Source organism: Pectinophora gossypiella, chromosome 4 (genome assembly GCF_024362695.1).
Source record: "Pectinophora gossypiella chromosome 4, ilPecGoss1.1, whole genome shotgun sequence".
In the NCBI taxonomy this organism is placed as follows: domain Eukaryota; kingdom Metazoa; phylum Arthropoda; class Insecta; order Lepidoptera; family Gelechiidae; genus Pectinophora; species Pectinophora gossypiella.
The window spans coordinates 5431299-5449790 of NC_065407.1; the positions used below are offsets into that span (position 1 = coordinate 5431299).

Sequence of the window (18492 nt, forward strand, 5' to 3'; positions counted from 1 at the left end):
CAAACTTTCACGAAGGCATTGTCCAAGAACAGGTATTCCTATCTGGTATTAACTTACTCTTTTGCGGTAGTAAATAATAGAATATTAGTAAAGTTGGGTGAAAGACGGCGCGTGACGATACGGTTCACCGCCTACGTATCAAGTAAGTAATATAAAGCTCGGTGAAATGTTGCACTTAGTTCTTCATATCATGTGATTAGCCCAATTGAGAATATAGTCGTAAGTTTATGTATATTTTTTTAATATTATAATGTCGTCGACTTATAGTGAAAACGAAGCTTGCGCCTTTTAAAAAACTAAGTATATTTTTTACCTGAAATGACACTAGCGTGTTTATTGTTAACAAAAATTCACCTAAATGTGGTTTCTCAAAAAGTGCTTGGTTTTCACTATAAGTAGACATAATGTACTTACCATATGAGGAAGATTAGTGTGGTTGGCCAGGTACAAGGTATCATTTTTGAGGGTTGAGGTTGAACACGCGGAACTCGCGTGTGGGGTCATTCCAATGCCTCTGGTGTATCTGGAAGTAGAAGAATTTTTACGAACAAAAATGGCTGAAGAAAATTCTAAGTATTAAGTTTAGTGATGATACGCTATTTGGACATCATTTATCAATCAAGAGGTTGCATTCCTACGAGGTGTCTACTGAATTCAGAAAGGAAATTTACTGTAGTTACTTGAAGTTGCAGCCCTACAATACTCCAATAACAAAGATAAGTCAGCGTCAGTGTTCAGCTTTATCATCAACCAACGAATCCTTGACCTGTCCTTACTAGAGTTATGGAAAACAAACTCATATCTACGGATTCTTGTTCATTCCACCTTTAGTTAGCCATTAACCGATCGTTACTAATACAAAAAATATAACGGATTTTTTAAAATTAGATCTGGGATCACTGCATCAGGTTGTTTACTTTTCATACTGCCCATCCCTATCGGAATTCTGAGCATGATTGTTCATGCTCAGAATTCTTACGAAGAGAAAGATTACGAAACCGATGCAATTTCTTGCCCATTCGGTCAGTAGGGCGGTATATGTTATCGATTGACTTAGTATCGATTTCTTATTACTAAATTATTAGCTTCCGACGCCCATGCAATGATCTACGCTGTTATTCATAGGCGGTTTATTGCTTTCACCTTATGTAATATTTCTTTCAGATTTGTTCGTTGAGCTGAGGACTTAAAGGAATTTGATTCAAGGTCCAAGACATTTAATTCTCTATTAGCCTTGACAATGAAATTCAACATCCCAAAAGCTCTCCTTAAAGCCCGAAATAAGACACTTTGAATATACAGTTGGAAGGAACGCTGAATATTTTGTTTTTAAATTGAAAGTAGACATAAAATTGTCCGCTTTTTGCGCGTTGTCACAATTTTCAGCTTTCGGTGGAAATAGAATCAGTATTACAAAAAAGATACGGTCGATTTTTGTTTAGATAATTTGAAATATTCTAATGCCGTTATCAGAAGAATTCGGCATAGTATCCGAATTTTTCAAATTAAAAAGACAAAAATCGACTCTACTGTGAAAACAGAGCGTAAAATGTAGAAGAATTTTAATGTGCTGGCACCTTCATAACAAAGTTTTTTTTACAATTCGCTTTACAATTACAGCCACTAGGATGCCTCTTTAAAAATGAAAACGTTGGTCGGGAAAAACAAATAAATAAGGTTATTGCTTTTTACCTTAAATATTTAACCACGTATCGACCCGTTAAAAGTAGTATACTATGTAAAAATATATGGCTTTGACATGTCACATTATGTCACCTTATGTGAATCCAATACATTTTTATCACTGTCACTGTCGATTGTCATAATCGTTTGCGACTTAGCTCAAATACCTGCATCTACCCTCGGCATTTTCACTTCCGTACATAGACTATCACGTCGCTGTAACAGAAATCTCCTTGAAACGTGAGTATTAAGTTTATCATGCGATGAATGTACGATAAGGTGCAAAAGTCCAATCAATTTCTTGCAAAGTAATAAATTAACTGGTTGCACTTAAGACATCCTGGTCACATGTCGTTTCGGTAATAGACCCAAAAACACCTACAAAAACATAAATTTTATAATTATGACTACTAATGGTCCATACACCACTGTTTACAAAAAAATTGCAATTTTTACAATTAAAGAGCAAAAGTACAGTCCCAGCCCAGCAATTTTTTTGTAAACAGTTGTGTATGGATCATTAAATTAAATTGTAATTAAAGAGCAAAAGTACAGTCCCAGCCCAGCATTTTTTTTGTAAACAGTGGTGTATGGACCATTAGTAGTCATAATTATAAAATTTATGTTTTTGTAGGTGTTTTTGGGTCTATTACCCTCAGAGGTACACCTCTGACTACCCCAATGTGGAGTATAGTCCTGAGCTTATGTTCATGTTATGTAGCTAGTAAGAATTAAAGTTCTGAGTCCCTGTTGGAACTTAACAACTTCTAAATACTCTATATATAATAGTAATTAAGAGCACCTGTAGGTTCTTAAACAAAAGTTGGTTAGCAGTGAATACTTAGTGTTATTACAAAACGAAGACTGAAAGACACCTAAACTAGGTTTAAAATACATGCAGTCCATGTCACGAAGTTTGATTCTACATAGAATTATTATGACTTGTCTTCATATCCGTCGATTTTTTTGCGCGGGGGGATTTATTGGTCTGATTCTACATAGTATAATTTATGACTTTTCGATACCGACCTCGCCGGTGTGATCGACGATTTCCCTCAATCAGCGCTCGCTATCGACCCACTAGGGTCGATTAATTCTTTCAAATATTTTTTCTCTCAGACGACGCCCTGAGCCGAGGTTCGCGCCCTGGGCACCCTCAGGCCTGTTGTATTAAACGTTGTACCGGGTGAGAGCCTTCAGCGCTCCCCATTTGTCCGGCCAAGTAGTTAATGCCATCTGCGGCAAATCTACACTGTCACGTCAAAAAAAAAATTTCATATCCGTCGACTTTTGTCGCGGCGCGGATTGTAGGATCTGATTCTACAAAGAATTTTTATGATTTGTCTTGATACCCGTGGACTTTTATGTGGACAAGGATCTTTTTAACTTTCGACAGGGTGCTAGTTAAATAAGACAAAAGGTCGAAGTTTTAGGAAACGTGTGTCTGGTTCACCATAATAGAAAAAGTATTAGAGTATTGCCATAATTAAATAATTATTTAAAAACTAGAATTAAAAAAAGAAATGGGGTTGCCAATATACTGCCAGCAGCAACAATTTAAACCTAAGAATTGAATGTCAAGAAAAAGAAAATATTTGAACACAATACTATGAGTAAAGTGAACTTTTGAATATAAATCATTTTTTTTAAAAGATACTAGGTACATACATAATTGTTGTCAATGTATCAGCCAAGAAAAGGAAAATTTGAACATAACAGTAAAGCCGAAAGCTGAACTTTTAAATGAATATAAAACGACTTTAGAAAATAGTATTAATTTATCAACCAACTTTCTCCTTACTCGCATTAGTAAATATAAATTTTCTCGTATATTTATAGGCAAGTCATCATCATCAGCCCATTAACGTCCCCACTGCTGGGGCACGGGCCTTCCCTATGGATGGATAGGGAGTTCGGGCCTTAAACCATCACGCGGGCCCAGTGCGGATTGATGGTTATTAACGACTGCTAATGCAGCCGGTATAGGCAAGTAAATATTATTAAAAGGGATTAAAACAACTAACATTATCCCGACTTATAAAATAATCCGATTTTTCTCGTCATTATAAAACTATTCGGATCCTATTAATGAGTTGCTTGTTCGGATTAGAAATGATTGAATAAAAAGTTGAGTTCGACAGTGAAGATGGGTTCGGGAGCTAAACTGTTTCGCTTTTAATGCGTCGTAGTGTCTAACCGAACGTTCGCTTTCGGTTTCAGCTAGTTTCGGTTTACGTTTAATTTCGGTTTCGGCAAAAGTACTACGGCAAAGTACTTATAGCGCACGGAGTACTTCGCATATTAAAGGGATAGAATATATCCGAATCAAAGATAAGTATCTGCTTCAACTTGTCACGCGTGTGACTTCAGTCGAATGATTACGAATGCTTTGAAGACGTGCAAATATTGTACAAGCAAACATGAAGATTTTAAACCTGGTTAGCTTCTGAAAAAGAGGGCCTATCAAATCTTCAGGTTAGGTTAGCGGACCCTGTGAAAACGGACTAACGCAAGGGAGATGATGATAAATTATTTCTTCTATAATTTGAATAATATTTTCGCATTCGCCAGTCGCCAGAATACGAGAGTTTATTTTGGGACAATTTTTTTCCCAAAATGTTGTTTGTCCTATTTTAATTAGGCATAACCGGTTATTTTTTAGTCATAATCGTCTTTTGGCATAATGGTTACTTATCATATTGTGTTTTTATATTTTACTTAGCATAATGCTTGTTAAGCCTATGATGTTTGCCCTATTCTTGTAGGTTTGTCACAGTTAACTTGGATACCATAGTGTAATAGTAGGCTAGGGTGCGGAGGCCGCCCTAGGCCGCCAACATGTATATTTAAATAGGTATGAATTTATGCTTAAAGTTTGTGCTTTATTATATTATGTGTAAATAGTTATGCTTAATGTCTTTTATGCGTAACGATTATTAGGAAAAGTAAATTTATGCCATGCAAATTCATGACATGAAATTTCATGCAACAAAATAGGGAACCGTTAATTTTACCTTTATTATTTACTTACCTGTACCGGTTAAGATCTAACATGTTTCTCGTTGAGGTAGGCAGTCACCACGAAATTACACTTACTACCATCCAACACTTTCGCTTTTTCCACTCTCATAAAAGTCTCCTTTTGTTTTTTTTTTTTGACGTGACTTATTGTAGATTTGCCGCAGATGGCATTAACCAAAATATTTAATTTTGGTTAATGCCATCTGCGAAATTTATTTAATAAAAATATTTAAAAGAATTAATCGACCCTAGTGGGTCGATAGCGATAAGCGCTGAATGAGGGAAACCGTCGACCACGCCGGCGGGGTCGGTATCGGGGACCTGAGGTGTTTGGTGTCGCGAGCTGATTGGCTGCCTCTATGGCTAGAGTGATCGGGTCGTCGGGATCGTATATTACGTCCTTCGGACGCCGATACTTTTCAGTACCGTCCCTAAGCGGAATGTACTCGGAAGCCGCAACTACCAGGGGATTTGGGTGGTGCGGAGCAGAAAAAACGTTTGGAAGCTAATTTGAGCCATTGGGCAATGGTTGGCAGACCTAGGTCAATGTGCAGATTTTCATTGCGAAGGAACCACGGAGCTCCCGTGGCTTTCCGCATGAAACGATTTTGTATTACCTGTAGACGGTGAATTTGAGAGGGACTCGCGTGAGCGAAAACTACCCCTGCATAGGTCATGATCGGACGGAAAAATCGGAATAAAAGTCTCCATGCATACTCGCCGGTTTAGAGTTTAGAGTACATTTTGACCTTTCTTTAAAACATCCTGGATTTGATTGCGTTATGTACGGTCACGAGCACTAATATGTATACACTTTGATACCATGTCACATTAACTTTTTTGACAAATTAAACTGTAACTGTCATTAAATGTCAAATATGATAGTGCAACAGGGTTCTAAAGTGGGTACTGATATTACTCATGACTGCACGCCTTCCTGCCTTCCTCTTCCAACTCTGCCACTTACACCAGCAACATAAAACTATTTTTTTGTCAGTTAAATATTGGTGGTGTAAAATTTATAACAGCATATTTATGATCGTTGTTTGGATGATGTTAGTTATTGGTGTAATTAGACGCTATATGTGACCTTCGAACAGTTGGGGTCTGAGGTCGATACTGCAAGGTCAGCTGGAACCTAGGTCATGATGTAGCCTTTCATGCAATAACCGATTATCTCTATTACATTGATGGTGATTGAACAGTTGCTTATAACAGTTGCTTTTTGCTGGATTGGAAGAATCTTATTACTGAAACATTGTTTAGAACAAGTATGAATTCTACTGCCGTTCTTCTCGGGAATTTTTAAAATAACAGAGTGATCGTACTCTTCCTAATTAATGATTGATGAACGGTTATATTCTTCTTCTATCGTGTGGGTTGTAAGGTGAATTACCAACCTCAAAAGTAAACCTAGCTCAGACGCGCGCGGAGAGTTACTGTTCAACACGTAGGACCGGCCACTCCCGGTACGTACGGAGATAGAACGGGGTTGTTCCGCTGCATTAGGCATAGTACTCGCAGCGTCCGGCGCGCCGGTCCTTGCCTGACACGGCCCTAGCACAGTCCTAGTGTGTAGTGGACACAGGCCTTTAGAGGGTAAAAAAGGGTGGCAAAGTTTGTATGAAACTTCTACAGATTTTATAGTAGGGTTTCACGCGAACGAATCCGCGAGTAACAACTGGTAAACATTAAATTCAACTAAAAAGTGTAGTAATGGATAAGATAGAAACTCATATTGCTAAAGAGGGATGGATCGATGAATACCTATTAAGTGGCGTACGCTCCTTCTCAATTACGCCAAGCGGCTCCCTGGTGAGTTCATGTGACAAGCTCATGTTACACTTAAAGGAAAGAACGAACTAGACACTCCTAACTATAGTACATTTACTAACATAACATAGCATCACGCGTGTAGGGATACACGCGTAAGGGTAGGCTGAGGTGTTTAAAATACATCCACTCCTCGTCAGCTATGTTTAAGTCTCATGCGAGCCTATTGCCACTAACCGGGCACAAATTCTGGAAACCACGTGATCTCTATTAGGTATCTATGTTCCAAACATGAAATCAAACTCATTAGTCGAGTATACTTTATTGACCACACATAGTACAGAAACAAGCAAAATTGACGGGCACATCCACGGAATAGCAGAAAGGATGGAAAGGCTCTAACGCGCATTTCGCACGAGAGGATGCAGATGAAGTCACGAGCGGATATCAACTTTTTCGGTTTCCGTATCCAAATGGCAAATACGGAACCCTCATGGATTCGTCATGTTCGTCCGTCCGTCCGTCCGTCTGTCCGTCCGTATTTCACAGCCACTTTTTTCCGAAACTATAAGAGCTATATCGTTGTAAGTACTTAGATGTATTCTGTAAACCGCATTAACATTTTCACACAAAAATAATAAAAAAAAATACATTTTTGGGGTTGCCTATACCTACAACTGAAACTCAAAAATATTTTTTTTCATTGAACCCATACGTGGGGTATCTATAGATAGGTCTTCAAAAATGATGTCCCTATTTTTTTTTCTAAACTGAATAGTTCGCGCGAGATATTCTTCCAAAGTGGAATTTATAATAACACGATGAATATTATATATATATTAATATCTACATGACAATGGTTAGGTACTAGTACTACAAATAGATAGGAAACAACCCACTATACTTACACTTAATTTATAAGAATGATGAATTGATGAACTACGATAATGATAGTGTTCACTCCATCGCCTTGAATACAATCTACCACGCTTATACCACGAGATTCACATCATGTGATATTTTTATGATCGTTGTAACTGTCGCTCCGCACCATCGTCTACTTGAATTTAAAGTAGGTAATGTATTTTTTTTAAGGAAGATGGGCAACCATTTGACCACAATATTACTTAATGGTAAGTGATGACGTGGCCGAGAATGGAACATGCTTACCTAGAAAGTGCCTATTCTCTCTCCCTCTCTCTCCCTTTATTTAAGAGCTGCGCTCTTGTGGGTGGAGTAATCTATTCACTCCTATTTAGTATAATTAATTCCGTCTCTGAAAATTGAAACATGTCCGTCTCTGGGATTTGAGCTGTTTTATATTATATATTTTTAATGTAAGAATAAACTATTTCACAGGAAACTAAAGGTTGTATCACACAGAACTAAATGTTGTCGGTTGCGCAACCAATAACACAGAGGTGTCAATTGCATACATTTTGTTCTACCATGGAATACCTAGTGAGATATGAACATAATACTCGATAAATATAAATTGAAGAAAAATGACAATTTATTATCTTATTTAGGTCAGTGTACATTAGATGTGGGCGTATGTATGCTTTAGTTTATTTACTAAGGATCTACTTAGAAAGAAATGTTTCATAAAGATCCATTATAAATAAAATCAGAATTATTTTCCCAATAAGTAATACAATTTCAGATCTACCTTTGACCATAATACGTATTTTTATTATTTACTTGAAAAACAATGAAAAACAAAAACATCTTATCAAGCAGTCGCGGCAACAGCTGGTGTTTTATAAATGGGATAATAAATAATGCGAACACGACACCACTTTTATCTCGTATCATCTTAACCGTATTCTGCGCATGATTCCGGTTGTGTTAGTGTCAAATCCGCCTCATCCTTGAGACCACTTTACTTCTGATCACAGTTCGCTTCCCGGATACAATCCAATGAGCACAACCGGAGTAATTGATTATTCTACCTGCAGGACGCAGAGCAACTGACCTCATACATAGGTACATAAGACGCTAGCTTCCTATTGGTGTAGGCAGAGGTCACGGAAATCTAATTACAATGATCCCGAATTCGTGATTCACCACTTTCGCTTATATCACTATCTTCAAAAAATTGTTACATGTTCACCAGTTTAGAATACTCTTGAGCTGACCTTTCTTTGAAACATATTTAGTTTACTGCCTCTTCCTAGTCCTGCACTTGTATCCCGTTTATAAGTCTGTAGCGTTAATCTTCTTAAATTAACTCTGCACGTCCGAATGGCTTACTCAATTGTCATACATAACATAATATAGCATCAGCCTATATCCCCGAAAGAGGCTGAGGTGAATACTCATGCCCACTCCTCGCCAGCTATGTCTAAGTCCTATGTAATAAGGGCGAGCCTATGGCCATTACTCTGGCAGAAATCCTGGAAATAACATTATATCAATTATCTATGATTCCAACACCGAATTATCATCACCACATTTTTTTCAGCGCAACACTTACTTATCATCCCATAATTCTCTATTTTATCTTTATAAACAATCTATTAATTATAGAACTCGTGTACTGCTCAAGACTTTGCATACAATATATTCGTCCGTCGCATAATATATTCACGGTCCCTCAAATATCATCATCATGATCCCTCTTGTCTTCCGCCCCGCAGTACTCTGTCTTCCGCAAGTGGAATGGCACCCAGAGTAGTAGGACTTCTGTCCTCTGAATGGTACTGACAAATATCATAATGAGCTCAATATATCTGTCAACTTTTTAAGCATGCCGGTGAAGATAAATGTATTCCATAATTATTGTAACATTATTTTTCTATTTCTCTGTTTGTAATTTTGTATTTCCTTTGTGTGCAATAAAGTATTTGTTGTGTTATAAGGCTGTACGAATCCTATGTTATTTATTCGTTCCCAGTCCAGCAAAGAATAGTGACCATTACTTAACGTCAGGAACCGCAACAATGGAATCCTTTGACACTCAATCAGAGAATGCAATACGTTTGAAAGCCCGTGTGATTTTCTCGTCAAACGTTTGTACCATCTGGTTGCAATATATACTATGTTACCAACTGCGCTTGTCGAAAATACGCGGTAAATACAGAGTGTTAGTGACATTGTAACGAATACTGAAGGGGATGACTCAGACTATGATTCTGGGTTCATATCAAGTGGAATTTTTCGTCGCAATTTCATGATTTTTGTGTTTTTTTTTAATTTTGCGACTGTGAATCAACCCTCAACGTTTTCGTTACGATGTCACTAACACCCTGTATATAAAAGTTTGGGTTGAAACTCCATAATAACTTTTATTTTACTACTGGAATTGGCAAGAATGAGAATTTTGAACACAGTTGGTTTTATTTGGTTCAATAGGTGGCATTTCAGGAAAATATTAAATTATATTACGTTTTATAGCAACTTTTGTATCCTTGGACTAGAAGCGAGTAAAAACAACAACGCGATCAACTCCTTATCTCTCCGGGAATATTGAAAAAAAAACGGCAAAGAAAGGCCTTCGTTTCTAACTTCATCTTCAAAACCTAAGAGCCACGCTCTTGTCGATGTAGCATTCTCCATCCTTGTCTATCAAAGAAAAATTTCTTAACTTCTTTATAAGACACGACGTTCACCTTCTCTTCAATTTATTCCGTGTAAGCTCTTCTTGGTCTTCCCTTTACTCTCTTTTCTTCTAAATAGAATCTAGGATCATTATTATGGGTGATGGTCTGTTGGATACCAGTATGGCTCATCCAACTAAGGACTTCTTATGGAAAGTGATTGTAAGTTGTGTTCTGATTACTTACTGCTCACACATATGTAAGTACTTATGTAGTTAGACAGTCTAGTTCAGTAGAATTAGTGATTATATTTCATTAAATATAATGTTTTACAATAGCTTCAATACGCAGTATGATTTAGAACTGTAGCAGTAGGAGCCAGTACTGTGACGTTCATTAGCATAGTGATTAGGTCGATCGATTCTGTTATATCTTACGGCATGTTAATATGCTGATAACCGAATAACCGATTGTCTCCGTCTATTTCACAATGTTACAGCATACGTTACTGTTTCCGTGCATGTTCTGGGACAATGAAAATAGGTATCTTCCTGCTTATTATCACGAGTATGTCGTAAATGTGGTCCAATGTATTTTTCCGGGGAAGTAGATAGTAGTAGTAGCCGGTAATATGGAAAAGTAACCATAAAAATATCGCATAACAAAAAACGGCATTGTTATACCACTCATTATCGTGACCTCTGTTTGAACTAGACACCTTGACCAGCAAATCAGAGGTCCCGAGTTCAATTCTCAGTTGGATCTAGGTATTTCTACATCAGCCAGTATCAGCGAAGGAGTTTGGAGTTTGCTTCGTCTCCTCAGAGCGACAAGGTTCAGGTATCGTGCCTAGCAGTGATCTCATCTAATTTAATTCGCTATATTTCCAATGAATTATTATTTGGTATTCCTGTCTATATTGAGAAAGGCGTACATTACTTCTATTGATGTCACTTAATTAGTCTGAAACGTAATTCATTGAGTTTAGGAGTCAACAAACTTAAGGGCAATATTCCCATTCGTGTTATAAAATCTTCTGAAAATTTATTTTAAAAATTTTAAACAACACAAATATTTATAAAGTCGCTACTACTAAGTACTTTTTCTAATAAAATTAATTTGAATAATTGTCTATCGAAAAGTCTTGTTCGTCTTATTTAATAATATGCATTTTTATTTAAGAAATTGCCCTGTAATCCGGTAGGTATTTACGTTTATTTAATAATATTAAAATTAATAGGTACATTAAATAAGTTCAAAGTTTTGTTACAGAAAGCTAAATGTACTAAAACCAAACCGAAGAATACCCACTTCCCGAAGTTTCAGGCGGTAACTTGCAAACATAAAGTTTGAGTTTGATTAAAAGATACTTTTGGTGAAATACAATTCAATCAAGATCGAGTTTAGCTAAGAGTTACTTAATCCTAACAGACTATTATTGTACCAAAATTTTCTTACCAGCATTTGGATCCCATTAGGAGTATTTTATTGAACAATAATATTCCTCCACTTCACAACACAAAATTCGAAGACACTCTCTGTTCGGTAGGTACTGTCACGGGTTTTAAAAAAAAAAGTAAAAAGTTTTTTTTTTATTATTGGAAAGGAAGGCGCGGTCGGGTCGTGCCTCGCGATGGTTTTAACTGAAAACTCTATGCTGAGCGGGTTGCGTGTTTGGGTCCGATGTTAGAAACCCACCGCCCGCCTCGCCAGACGTCGTCAACATTTTATGCAAAAAAAATCTTCAAAAATACTTTTAACGCTTGAAATCTTTTTACGTTATTTTTATTCTGGATTTTTTGAATAGAACAGTTTAAAGTTACAACGACAGCTGTCTTTTAATTCATTGTTTGTTTGACCCGTTACCATGGCGACCGCCAAGTTTGCTGTTTGTACGTTGAGTTGTGTCAGTTCCTTTTATCAAATACTTTGTCTATTGTAATTTCGAGATAATTTTATATATTATGAGAAATCATTAACTAGGTAGGTAACAATATATTTTGCTATGGCATTATTCAAATGTCGAGTAGTTAGAAAGAATGTTCTTCATATATCCTAAGGTCGTTCGAGAGGAGACCTCAATTATTAATATTATTATGTACGCACCGTGGTTTGTTTATATATTAATGTTCCATAAAAATTAACATTACTTACGTAGGTATGGTACTCGGAGAACTCCTTTTATTGCGTCCTAAATTATGCAGAAGACAAAAAAATAAAATTAGCCCAGAAAATCGACCTTAACAGAAAATGTTAACGTCTTCTGACGTAACGAACGGCTGTTAGTAATAGAGGTATGACATTTGACTGCGGTACTCTCTGACGACACAACTTCAACGGGTTGGCCTTGCTGATTAGTAGGAATGTACAGGATTCCTGAGGGATCGTCCTGAATTTCTAATCCCAAATACATAAATATCGCTTTATAGATAAAACCTAGTAAGCGCCTTCTTTAAAAAATCACGTTCAGACGTGGATTTTTGTTTACAAGACCCCGCTATGCGCAAAGCACATTAGGGACGTTAGTTTTAATTCGGGTAAAGAAATTGTAACCTCACTTTTTACCCTGATTTAAAATCACGTTCAGACGTGGATTTTTGTTTACAAGACCCCGCTACGCGCAAAGCACGTTAAGGACGCTAGTTTTAATTCGGGTAAAGAAATTGTAACCTCACTTTTTCCCTGATTTAAAATCACGTTCAGACGTGGATTTTTGTTTACAAGACCCCGCTACGCGCAAAGCACATTATGGGACGCTAGTTTTAATTCGGGTAAAGAAATTGTAACCTAAATTTTTACCCTGAATTAAATTAAATCAATGAAATCGAGGCTTTTTTTTTTTTTTTTTTTTTTTGACGTGACTTATTGTAGATTTGCCGCAGATGGCATTAACTACTTGGCCGGACAAATGGGGAGCGCTGAAGGCTCTCACCCGGTACAACGTTTAAGACAACAGGCCTGAGGGTGCCCAGTTGGGCGCGAACCTCGGCTCAGGGCGTCGTCTGAGAGGAAAAATATTTGAAAGAATTAATCGACCCTAGTGGGTCGATAGCGATAAGCGCTGAATGAGGGAAATCGTCGACCACGCCGGCGGGGTCGGTATCGGGGTCCTGAAGTGTTTGGTGTGTTTGGTGTCGCGAGCTGATTGGCTGCCTCTATGGCTAGGGTAATCGGGTCGTCGGGATCGTATATTACGTCCTTCGGACGCCGATACTTTTCAGTACCGTCCCTAAGCGGGATGTATTCGGAAGCCGCAACTACCAGGGGATTTGGGTGGTGCGGAGCAGAATCGAAAAAACGTTTGGAAGCTAATTTGAGCCATTGGGCAATGGTTGGCAGACCTAGGTCAATGTGCAGATTTTCATTGCGAAGGAACCACGGAGCTCCCGTGGCTTTCCGCATGAAACGATTTTGTATTACCTGTAGACGGTGAATTTGAGAGGGGCTCGCGTGAGGCTATGCTGAATATTGGAATGTGGTATTATAAAAAGGCGCTAACGGAATATTTTAGTTTTTTTTACCTTTGATGGGTTTGCTCAGTTTTCACTCTAATCGACGATATTTGGTACCTTTTGTCCGGCCAAGTAGTTAATGCCATCTGCGGCAAATTTACAGTAAGTCACGTCAAAAAGTCTGGAAGAGTTTTCTACTGCGCAATAACGCCGCACAGTAGAAATCTTACAAAGATACATAAATAACAATTTATGTATCTTTGTTTTTCCGTGTGTGCAATAAAGTATTAGGTGTGTAAGTGTGTATTGAACTAATTCACTCATCAGGATTAAGTTCTATCTAACATGATTATACTCTCTAAAAGGCTTCAATGCAAAATATGATGCTTTTAGGCTTTATCGAACCTGATACGTAATATGTTATACTTTTTTGAATAGGTACTTGAATTGAATCGTTTAAAATAAATCGTGGTGCTTCGTTTACATTGCTTTGGGATAGAGGACGCCACAAAGAGCTAGCGGCAACGTGGGTAAAATTGGTATTTCAGCACTCATTTTTCAAGTAAATCTTTGTCTTAGTAGTTACTATTCAACGTTCATAACATAGGGATTATTCAAATAAGTTTAGTATTCTTTACATGTCTCATGAAAGATAATGTGCTAATGCCTCGTCTACACTAGGCTATTTGTAGTACTTGGCACATACTTACTTGGTTGTCGTACAAGGTCTTGGCATAAATTGCTGATTCATAAATGTAAGTGAACCGACTAAAATGTCGAAAGGGAAGCTTCAAGTACGTTGTAGAAGACACGAAGAAAACATTTACAATGATTGTATTTTTGATATTAGGTCCCTATATACAAATAGCTACGTAAACAAGAACTCGCGTCATAATCTCTAATTGGGTGGACAGCAATGTAACAAGGTAACTTGCAGGCATTTTTAGATCCAGATCGCATGATGCATCGTATAATTATCAACCCATCTTCTGTAATATCTGTAGGCAATACTGGTAGTCATAATCCCCATTGTCATTGTTACGGTATTTCCGGGAATCACACCCCAAACACACAAAACACACACACAATCAACGTCTAAAAACAACTTCATCGCTGTTCGTTCGTTTGATGACGAACCGTCTACGCAATAGCTATTGCGACAAATAACAAAGGTTGTTACTGACATCGTAACGAAAACTTTGAGTGATAATTCAGAACATTATTCTGAGTCAATATGAAGTGGAATTTTCATGAATGTTGCGACGGAAAATTCCACTTGATATTAACAAAGAATTTTAAGCTGAATCATCCCTCTCAAGATTCGTTACGATGTCACTATATATATACCCTATGTATAAAGACTATGCGACGGCAGCATTTATGGAATCGAGTAGCGGCCGCGCCGTTGTTCGTTCGTTGTCGAAGCTTGGCAGATGACAGTCATTAGAGAACCACACTGCACCTGATCGTATTCTACATGTATAAGTAGGATACAAATATTGTGAGGCATGCGCCTTTTTTTTGTGACGTGACTTATTGTAGATTTGCCGCAGATGGCATTAACTACTTGGCCGGGCAAGTGGGGAGCGCTGAATGCTCTCACCCGGTAACGCCATGCGGTATGTGCTGCGCACGTACAATAAGTACATCATCATCATGTCATCCAAACCGTATCCGGCGACGGCGACTCCTAAATATCTATCCCGAGTCGTTGTTGTGGTGGGCTCTGATGTGGCTGGCGAAACCGAACTGCAGCTTGAAGGTCCGGTCACACGGTACACAATAAAGCTGGCCTGACGAATTGAGTGTGTAGTTATAGGAGGGTTTTGGTCGAGTCTTCCGTGTTTGGCGCTTTGCGTCGAGAAATACATAGTGAGGCATGTTGCGTACGGAGTCCGTGGCACATGTTTATATCCCCTTTTATTCAAGTTACAGACACTAAAATATTACACCCCGTTTTATTAAATACCTCATCATCTCCCTAGCAATATCCCTTTTTTCACAGGGCCCGCTTACCTAACCTAAAGATTTAACAGGTCCGATTTATTTCAGAAGCGCCTGCCTGTCTTACCTTCCAGCCCGCGAAGGGGAAACCAGCCCAATACAGGTTAGGTCACTTTTCCATAACTGTGGTCGTACAGTGTACCCATGAGCAATATAATGTACCCACTTCAGGACTCTGTCGCACTAACATATTTGACATTTAGTGAGACATACAGTTCAATTTGTCAAAAAAGTTAATGTGACATGGTACCAAAGTGTATACATAATATATTAATGCTCGTGACCGTACGTAGTATTATTCCTTGCCACAGAGTGAATCTCCAAAGTGATCTATTTAAATTGGGCGTTTCAAACTAAGTACGATGTGAATAAAGTTGTCATTCGATTTTTGTAATAGGTTTTTTTTAAAGGCTTTGCAACACTTGTATAAAATAGAAACGCTTATCGTCGCCTTATAGTGAAAACCATGTAAGCGCCTCTTTGTAAAATCACATTATTATTAATAATAATAATAATAAAATATTTATTTCAGATTCTGCATCCATATAATGTTAGTAAAACAATAGAGACTTACGAACTATGTTAGTATATTGTTGTTATGTTATTATTGTTAAGAAAACCTCGAAATCGACAAGATTTTATCAATTAGGGAACGCAATCCCGATCTCGCGAGATCTCGTTTCATTTTTCGGAATCAATCCCGAATCAATGACGAGATCCCATTTGAGATTGACGGGATTGGGCGAATCTCCTTGATTTATATTTTTTGCTGAAATGCTGATTTCCATAGAAAACTTAATTATTTAGTTAGTAATATTAAAGAATAAATGATTTTGTTTTCTTTCAAAAAGGTTTTTTTTTAATTCAACCTCACTATCACAAACAAGCAGTTTTTTCATCGTTTTTAGCCATCCTAATTTATATTATTTGATGAACTAGACGAGATCCCAAAAATTCCGGGATTTGCGATCGCGAGCCTGGATTGCATTCCTTATTATCAATCCAGATGAGAAATTGTTTTGAAACTATTAAAACTGTTTGAAAACAATCGGGAATTTGTTGAAAAAGTGTTTTTTTTTACAAAATCCTTATGTGGTTTTTCACTATATGTATTAGGCGACGTCACGTGGTGTTAAACCTGCAGTAAACCGTATCCATAAACGAAACTTAAACACTTATAATTTTCACTGGATTTCTAGGTCATACCTACTTATAACCTTGCAGCAATCAACCACCAAATGGTACGTTACGAATATGAAGGTTCATCTTTCCGGCTTGCGTGTTCGACCTTCAATTTAAAGCCAGAATTCTTCAGGCTGTTATTGACTTCTTGATTTATGATCTTAGAAAGCGTTGCGGCTCGATAGCTAAATGCAAATTTCCCTCGGCTCAAAGGCCACAAATTTTTGATTTCCTTTGTGATTTATTGAAGAATTAATATTTTACACGAATCAAGTGAAGTACTAGTTTTATTGTATCAATGCTGCTTTCAAAGTCACGTTCGTTTTACTAAAATTATTTATTAGATATTTTACGTAGTATTATTTTTAAACAATATTGTTAATACTTTAAATAGTAAGTACGGAACTCTCGGTCAACTATGTCGCTTTTTTTTGTTTTTATTTTAGGACCATGAATAAATAGGATCGGCAAACTCCACAAACTCCACTTTTGAGTAGAAGTTATAGCATGTAACATGTTTATTGTGAATTTATTCTAACGAGCTCTCTTAAGACCCCGATACCCACCCCGCCGGCGTGGTCGACAATTTATCTCATTCAGCGCTTATCGCTATCGACCCGCTAGGGTCGATTAATTCTTTCTAATATTTTTCCTCTCAGACGACGCCCTGAGCCGAGGTTCGCGCCCAACTGGGCACCCTCAGGACTGTTGTCTTAAACGTTGTATCGGGTGAGAGCCTTTAGCGCTCCCCATTTGTCCGGCCAAGTAGTTAATGCCATCTGCGGCAAATCTACAATAAGTCACGTCAAAAAAAATCTAACAAGCTCTCCATTAGAACCAGAAATTCATAATTCTTAAAAAATATTAAAAAAATGCAGTACAAAACCCGTATCAGAAGCAATTTACTCTTCGAAAGAGATATAAAATATTTAAACACGGCTCGTTTCACGGGGAGCACCATACCGCGTGTCTATGTCACTCTCGATAGGAGTGGTTAGTCGTTTATTTTTTCAGTTCCGCTCTGCACAATTTCGCTTTCGTGCAAAACGAACCCTTATATAAGGAGTGAATACAAGGTTAAAAGGGTACCTGTATGTCTAAGCCTCTAAGGGCTACTATACATTAGTACCTTTTTCGGACAAATGGGGAGAGCTGAAAGCTCTCACCCGGTACAACGTTTAAGACAACAGGCCTGAGGGTGCCCAGTTGGGCGCTAACGTCAGCTCAGGGCGTCTTCTGAGAGGAAAAATATTTGAAAGAATTAATCGACCCTAGTGGGTTGATAGCTATAAGCGTTGATTGAGAGAAATCGTCGACCACGCCAGTGGGGTTGGTATCGGGGTCCTGAAGTGTTTGGTGTGGCGAGCTGATTGGCTGTCCCTATGACTAGAGTAATCGGGTCGACGGGATCGTATATTACGTCCTTCGGACGCCGATACTATTAAGGAACCGCACACTATGAATTCCGCTAAAGAAGAAAAGGAAGAAACCATGGAATATTTTGATGCAGTAGCTAAGATGGAAGATTTATAAAAGTACCATCGGCATGGATGGCGATGGAGTTATTACCTAAATCAAAATATGCCCCTAGACAACTTCACAACCTAAATTATAAGAAAGAGTTTGGTATAATGATTACAATATAAAATACAGAGGTCCTAAAAGTAAGGTTATCACAAGAACCTCTGTAACAATAAACTATTTGGTCCAATCATAATGACTCATAAACTCTACAATAAAATTTCTGGCCGACCATCTTCATTTTATGACGTAACACAATAGTGTATGTAATTTAGTAATAATGGTGTGAAACTTTTAGCCGGAGACTTACGTAGTGG

At 37.7% G+C, this 18492-nt stretch overlaps 2 protein-coding genes across 6 annotated transcripts in view; one reads left to right on the forward strand and one right to left on the reverse strand.

Annotated features, from left to right (window-relative positions):
* LOC126366279 (glycine receptor subunit alpha-1) overlaps positions 1-11650 on the reverse strand; it is a 62159-nt gene extending 50509 nt beyond the window's left edge. For 2 of the 3 annotated variants that reach the window (XM_050009355.1, XM_050009357.1), the window contains exons 1-2: positions 11475-11650; positions 415-523 (exon numbers count right to left, since the gene is read on the reverse strand). In XM_050009355.1, coding sequence (XP_049865312.1) covers positions 415-458 — 44 coding nt within the window. In that variant the 5' untranslated portion in view covers positions 459-523; positions 11475-11650. The remainder of the gene's footprint in view (positions 1-414; positions 524-11474) is intronic. The other variant, XM_050009356.1, reaches the window with a different exon arrangement.
* LOC126366260 (proton-coupled amino acid transporter-like protein pathetic) overlaps positions 1-18492 on the forward strand; it is a 231414-nt gene that overhangs the window by 30874 nt on the left and 182048 nt on the right. Inside the window, exon 1 of one of the 3 annotated variants that reach the window (XM_050009331.1) lies at positions 15565-15575. The exons of the other annotated variants lie outside the window; for them this stretch is intronic. The gene's annotated coding sequence lies outside the window, so the exon portion shown is untranslated. Of the gene's footprint in view, positions 1-15564; positions 15576-18492 lie in introns of those variants that run through there. 3 annotated transcript variants of the gene reach the window in all.